A 7,613-nucleotide genomic window follows, 5' to 3' on the forward strand; every position below is an offset into this window, starting at 1 on the left:
GCATCTCTCTCCAGAACTGCTGCATCCTTTGTTATTCCAGCACTGGTCTCTCCTAAGTAGAGACCAAATTATAAAGTGGTTTGGGACATTCACAGACAGGGACAAGGATGAGGCACCACTAAACCCACTTTTAAAACAAGACTTCGGCCACAAATGAATGCTGGTCTCTGGCAGCAAAGGAATGGTTCACCAATCCTCTGCAGTACTCTGGATCCCAGAATGTTTCTGTTTAAGGCTTTTATGGGACCGATGACAAATCTACCAACAATATGTATTTGAGCACCATGGAGTAAAACATGAGTCAGCTGACTTGAATGAGAAAACAAGTAATTAAGCATGCAGCTAAATAGCTGAGCTTTGCCAGTTTCTCCTCTTCTCTTTCTGGTAATAGCTAGTATCAGCTCATGAAATTTTTCTCTTCTGAACCTGCAGAACAACATGACATACATACAGCAGATTCCCTGTCCACTGAAAGAAGCTGATATGACTAATGCCCTTTTAGAAGCATGGTTGTAAGTAATACTCTGTACTGCTACCATACCTGTCATCCAAAGATCTCAAAAGAACCTTACCACACATTAATGAAGTTACACAAATATTTGATGAAATGGGTATTACTACTATTCCTCACATGGGGAAAACAGAGAGGCACTCAAAAGTTAGATGACTTGTTTAGAATCACACAGATTCACTGGCAGAGCCAGAAACAGAACCCAGGATTCCCAACCATTCTAGTTACCATACAACATTGTCTACCTCACCCAAAAAAGCTTTCTTGCAACAATATGAATGTCCAATCTGTGTAATCACACTGATACCCACACAGGTGTAAATGCCACTCATCATAACAAGCACGTCCTGACAAGGTACAAGTGTGTTATAAAGGCACTGACCACTCCTCCGTGACCAACTGTGTCAATACTTTAGACTGCAGACATAGCGCAGACTGACAATACCTGTAGTAAACTTGGGCTTCCCTTCTGCAGCTTGTGGTGATGGTGCAGTGCCACAGGATGAGGAAGAAGGAAAAGAAGATGGTCTCTGGTCCCCTTTAAGTTGAGAAGTTTCCTTCATTCGGTTCACTACATCTTCAGAGAGCTAGAGCAATTTGTTGGGAAGAGGTTAAGTTAGTCAATTCTTGATTTTTATTTTGTATTAAGAGGAGTTTTCAACAGGTAATTATTTTTTAATCCTGCTTCAAAATACTGCTAGTTATGCTATTTTAAAACATTATCTGAGATCAAGTTATCTGTTGTTGAATTCATATTCAGCAAATATATTACATCAGGAAGTGATGGAGTTCAAGTAATTGAGTCTTAAAGCTAGATTGGACAACAAACTGGAGAACAAAATATAAGTAACAATCCTGTACGCACCGGGGGGGGGGGGGGGGGGGGGGGGGAGGAGGAGGAGGAGGCAGGGAAGGATTATTACTTAGTAGATCTTCAGTTCCTACTTTTATAAGTCTAGGTGGAGTTTTCCACAAAACAATAATGAAGTGGAGGAGATGAATGTGCCCAATTCCAATTGTATTGCCTATTCCCATACTTGGGTGCAAAACCATGGAAAGGTAGAAAATGCACCCAAAAATCTCCTGGGAATTCAATTCAGAGTGCTTTTCTGCCCTTGCCTTTGATGGCATGGACAGGGCTAACTGTTCTTCTGATACACCAGTCAATAATTTTATACTGGTCACTCTTCCCTAATGGACAAAATTAAGGGGTGCTCAATTTCCATGCCCAGGCCAGACTCCCACTGACACACTTCAAAGCATAAACCAGAACATGGATTTTAGCTATGCCACTACTGCCCAAGATAAGCAGCATTTTAACATCTTGATTACATATTGTGATTTTGTCAGGTTGGTCTTAGGGCTATTCCCTTCTGCTTGCACTATAAATGAAACACAGACAGCACCCTATTAACAGATCTCAGGGAACACAGCTCCAATCATACAACATGCACTGTAAAATAATCTACATAATGACTATGATGTTTTAGTGAAGACAAGGACAAAATTAATAACTAGAAAAATGAGTGTACTTCCTTGAAAGAAAATGAACTGTCAACACTAGCTATAAAGTATCTGAAGTTTTTATAAAAACACAAAATAATGCCCTTCGAGTTCCAAAAATAAGGAAGCCTATTTAATTTCATAAAAGTTTGTGACTGGATTCAGCTTTGCAATTCAAATGAACGAGCCAGGGAGGCCCCTGTTCATTTAGCGTGAGCTCTTATAATGACAAATATCGGGGCGCCGTCCATTTAGTCTGAACTCCTAGAGATCAAAGGAATGGACCAATAACCATAAATCAACAAGTTTCTCTAATTCCACCACCATTCAGCTGAGCAGCAACATAAAATTAACAAAGCAATTCACTTTGCTGTGTAGTTGGTACATGGAGCTGAACGCTAAACAGGCCCAGCTAAGCAGCAGCAAAGAGAAAATTGATTAGGATTAGACTCTCCTCTATATCAAAGATCTACAAGAGGAATGTGAAACAACCCTAGTCAGATCCTTGTGATTGGAAGCTGCAGAAAAGAAGTGAACAATCTTATGCAGTCTCACTCAGAAGGCCCTTTCACATGGGGCTAAGCAAATAGGCAGCCAAATGGGATACAAATGGCATAAAGGAAATAGGGCAAATTTGCAAAAATTTAGCGTAACAGAAGAGAAATAACAACGAGGAATCTTTGTAGCACTTTAGAGACTAACAAATTTATTTGGGCATAAGCTTTCGTGGGCTAAAACCCACTTCATCAGATGCATGGAGTGAAAAATACAGAAAGCAGTATAAATAAGAGAAATAAAGAGACAGATAAGAAAGAAACCGAGAAAAATGCACCCTAGTGACACCACCAATTCTATCTCTAGGGTGTCCTATCATGATGTAGATGGGGCCTCCTTCCTGAGCTCCAATTCCCCCCTGGAGAGGCATAAAATCTTCACTTGCAACAACTCCTATCTCCTTACGTGTCACCATTACACCAGTCGCTATAGTACTCAGGTGATATTAATTTAGGGTGATGGTCTTTCCCTTGGATGCTCTCTGAGCCAGTCAGAGCAGCCACCTCCTGCCCTTAACGTAAAATCTCCTCGACCCCACAAGAAGTCAGAGTGCAGGATGGATTAAACTGCTCTGGGTAAAGGGGGCACGGGGAGGGGAGGGATGCCTTTTAACTCACTATAATGGCAACAATACTATGGTTGGGTGTCACTCGCTTTTCCCAGCCCCTCAGCACCTCTCCCCCCGAGCCCCTGCCCCTCTCCCTCACCCAGCACCTCTCCCCCCGAGCCCCTGCCCCTCTCCCTCACCCAGCACCTCTCCCCCCCAGCCCCTGCCCCTCTCCCTCACCCAGCACCTCTCCCCCCAGCCCCAGCCCCTGCCCCTCTCTCTCCCCAGCCCCTGCCCCGCTCCTTCACCCAGCTCCTCTCATCCCCAGCGCAGGCAGTTCTCACCCTGATGCCCTGCAGCACCCGCACTCGCTCCTGCTCATCCAGCCCGAACGAGACCTTCCTGTTCCCGTGGCTGCTCTCGCTGCCCCCCATGCCGGCGGGGCTCGATGGGGATTAGCCCACCCCGTCCCTCACATAAGCCGGGGCACGCAGCCTCCTCAGCTACACAAACTCTCCCTAGTTCACCGACCAACAAACCCGCGTCTCATTGGCGGCTGGCACAGGAGCAGCCAATGGAGAGGCACGTTCCTGGCGATGGCCCGCGGGGCAGGCTGGGAATTGTAGTCTGGTCGCTGTCGATGTTCCTCCAAGGGCTCTGTCGGGATAGGACAGCATGAGGCGATCAAGGAGAGCAGCGAGCATGAGAGGGGGCGGCCTAACCTCTGCGAGCCCAGCTCAGGCCTGAATTAGCCACTGGGCATGATAGGCTGAGCCTAGGGTCCTAGCCTCCCACAGGGCTTCGGGTAGGCCACCCCCAACCCTCCCAGAGGAACATAGCCCTGCTATAGAGCACTACTGCCAACTCCCCCAGAGCAACATAGCCCTGCTATAGAGCAGTACTGGCAACTCCCAATTTTATAGGGACAGTCCAGATTTTTGGGTCTTTTTCTTATATAGGCTCCTATTACCCCCCACGCCCTGTCCCAATTCTTCACACTTGCTCTCTGGGCACGCTACAAGCTTTCCACATCATGAGCTGGGCAGGCCTTCAAAATAATGTTTGGTTTTTTTTAAATAAATATATGTTGGGCTATTGTTTGTCTTCTGAATTCTGAGTGTTTATGTTCACCTGCTTTGCATCTTAATGGATTTTCTCCACAACCACAAGGTCTTACAAACTTCCTTTAAATTAAAGCAGAGATTCTCATATAATCTCTCGACTGCAGCACCTGCGGCTATAAGACAGCACCAAACACAGCAACACCTGATTTTTAAAAAAGGGACTTTTTTTATGGGGCTGGTGGGATGAAGGAGCATTTGCCAGGACTTTGTGTACAGTTAGCTGCCTTTCTTCCCTTGGAGTCAATCCTCCACCAATGCCACCTGCCTCTCTTTTATTGATTTATGGCTGCAGGACATATTAAGAGACATGACAACAGAAGAGAATGACCATCGAGTCTACCAGGGAAAGGGTGAGTAGCCATATGCTTTAAAAGAGAAGGCTGAAATGGGACAGATGAATGAATATTCATAGCCAATAATGGATACAGGCTGAATGCCCATAGACTTGAGCAGTAAAGGTGGAGTTATTTGAACACAGAGACTAGAATGCTCAGACTTAAATGGGAAAGAAAGGTGTCATGTTTATTTACCTTTCATTAGCTAAGGTGAAAGAACTTTAGAGAGAAGAGTGCCCACAGCCTGTATCATGTGAATGGAATAAAAGAAAATGATTCATTTCCAAAATATTTAAATAAAACACATTCACCTCTGCAAGACAGAGTTTCCCAATGCTGGATTTTCTGTCCAATGACAGAATTATAGCTAATTGTACAGCTAATCTATTAAAAGGCCTCCTTAAAAAGATATTACCCTCAATCACACTTAAAGAATGATTCCACAAAGCAGCTAACATTCCATGTCATTCTACCTATATATTACAGAACATACCTCAGTGCAGTGGTTCTCAATCACAGGTACACGTACACCTAGGGGTACGCAAAGGTCTTCCAGTGTACATCAACTCATTCAGATATTTGACTAGTTTTACAAGCTACATAAAAAGCACTAGTGAAGTCAATTCAAACTAAAATTTCATACTTGTTTATACTGCTCTAGATACTATACACTGAAATTTAAATATATTTATATTCCAATCAATTTATAATATATGGTAGAAATGAGAAAGTAAGCAATTTTTCAGCAAGTGTGCTATGTCACTTGTATTTTTATATCTGATTTTGTAAGCACATAGTTTTTAAGTGAGGTGAAACTTGGGGGTACGCAAGACAAATCAGACTATTGACAGGGGTACAGTAGTGTTGAAAGGTTGAAAGCCACTGCCTCAGAGAATCTATACTGAAGCAGGTGTGTGGACTCTTCTAGGGGGCATAGCTAAGCATGGAATATTTGTTGAAATCCAAAGTAATTTTAAGCTAATTAGGTAATACCATTTATTACTACTGCTTTATCAGTCCATGGAAAACAGTGGCAAATCTCTCATTGCCCAAAACATATGGTGAATTATTTGACAGCTTGATCCAAATCTTTTGAATTTTCTCATAAAAATTGAGAAATAAAAAAGGGCCCAAAGTACATTAGGAGCCAGGCAAACGGACACACAAAAGACAAAGACTGTGATCATCCAAATACAGGTACATCATTACCCCAAGTTAGTGCATTTTGCTCAGTGAATACAGTTAATTAGCACAGTTAGCACACATAAAATGTGATATACAGTTGGCAAGATATGCCTATTTAATTATTGCACCACTAATGAGATTCAATATATGAACCAACAAATCACCATTGTGTTATGTTGTGATAGAGAGGTATTAGGCTCCAAGATGCTAAGGTGATACCAGAACCCGTGTTTTCCTATTTAAACATGAAACTGTTAATTGTGGATTCAGGTTCTTGTGTAAAAGGGACGCTTTTCCCATAATGACCACACTAGGACAATCCTTCCAAACATTTGTTAAAAAAAAATCATGACAAGCAAAAGAGAAACATTAAAATTTTTGGAATTCAAAATCAAATGGTTATTCATTATAGGAAAGTTCCCCTTTATATTTCATTCACATTCAGAGTCTTTCAGAGGGAAAATGTTGATTTCAAAAGTTTCTTGCTGGTACCAGAAGGCTTTGTTGGAGAAAAGAATGTTTCAGGCTGCTGCTGGTGTTATTCTTGTTATGATCAGTCCTGCTCTTTAGGCAAATGCACAAAAGAGAAGAGAAAGGAGAGGAAAGAAAGAAAACTTTTCTCACTGATGCCTGCTTAATTCACATGCCGTAGGCAGGATATGGTACACAGGTCAGTCACAAACTGGTGCATTTTATCCTTTTCACCCCATTCGCTTCCCCAGTCTGGGATGACATCTGGCTGGTCTGCTCTGGTTTCTTCTCATTGGTCTTCCTTCATGCTGGTGCAAATCTGGTTCAAGTTTTAGCCTGTCCTGGCTTGTTATGGGGATGGTAATGTGGAGTTCAGTTAATTTCAAAGATAGTTAATCTTGGAATTGATTAATCTATTTTAAGACCAGACGTGACCATTATGATCATTGAGTCTGACCTCCTGCATAACACAGGCCAGAGAATTTCACCAAGTGATTCCTGCATCAATACTATCACTTCTGGTTGTGCTAGAACGGGGTAGGCAACCTATTGCACGTGTGACAAAGGTGGCACGCAAGCTGATTTTCAGTGGCACTCTCACTGCCTGGGTCCTGGCCACCGGTCCGGGGGACTCTGCATTTTAATTTAATTTTAAATGAAGCTTCTTAAACGTTTTAAAAACCTTGTTTACCTTATATACAACAATAGGTTAGTTATATATTATAGACTTATAGAAAGGGACCTTCTAAAAACATTAAAATGTATTACTGGCACGCAAAACCTTAAATTAGAGTGAATAAATGAAGACTCGGCACACCACTTCTGAAAGGTTACTGACCCCTGGGCTAGAGCATCTCATTTAAAAAGCTAGCTAATCTTAAAGACTTCCTGTAATGGAGAATCCACCACCTCCCTAGGCAAAATTGTTCCACTGGTAAAAATTTGCACCTTATTTCTAGTATGAATTTATCTAACTTCAGCTTCCAGCCATTGGATCTGGTTATGCTTTTTCTTCTAGATTGAAGTCTTTTCCCTATGTAGGGTATTTATAGATAGTGGTCAAGTCAAAGTCACCTCGTAAATCTTCACTTTGATAAACTAAATCGATTGAGTTTCTTTAGGCAAAAGCCAAACAGAAAAGAAAGAAAAAACAGAATATCACGGGGGGGGGGAGGGGGAGGGGGAGGGCAGGGAATGGAGAGCAGGATGCTCATATCTTAGTTCCCAGAGATTGCTTTGGATTCGGCTGATTTAATTGTGATAGCATAACAGCCGCACTGTTGCCTGAATGTAACAAGAAATGCCTCCAAAGTCCACTAATGACGATGTTATCTCTTGCATATAAGTTCACGAGGGTAACCCTGGGGACGGTAAGATCCTGA

At 42.4% G+C, this 7,613-nt stretch overlaps 1 protein-coding gene across 4 annotated transcripts in view; it reads right to left on the reverse strand.

Moving 5' to 3' along the window:
• CHCHD6 (coiled-coil-helix-coiled-coil-helix domain containing 6) overlaps positions 1-3,615 on the reverse strand; it is a 172,627-nt gene extending 169,012 nt beyond the window's left edge. For all 4 annotated transcript variants that reach the window (XM_026650328.2, XM_026650326.2, XM_026650327.2 and 1 more), the window contains exons 1-2: positions 3,461-3,615; positions 957-1,098 (exon numbers count right to left, since the gene is read on the reverse strand). In XM_026650328.2, the coding sequence (XP_026506113.1) occupies positions 957-1,098; positions 3,461-3,550 (232 nt within the window). In that variant the 5' untranslated portion in view covers positions 3,551-3,615. The remainder of the gene's footprint in view (positions 1-956; positions 1,099-3,460) is intronic.
• Between the last annotated feature and the right edge of the window lie 3,998 nt (positions 3,616-7,613).

The sequence above is a fragment of the Terrapene carolina genome, unplaced genomic scaffold (genome assembly GCF_002925995.2).
Source record: "Terrapene carolina triunguis isolate 2854851 unplaced genomic scaffold, T_m_triunguis-2.0 Scaffold89, whole genome shotgun sequence".
In the NCBI taxonomy this organism is placed as follows: domain Eukaryota; kingdom Metazoa; phylum Chordata; order Testudines; family Emydidae; genus Terrapene; species Terrapene triunguis.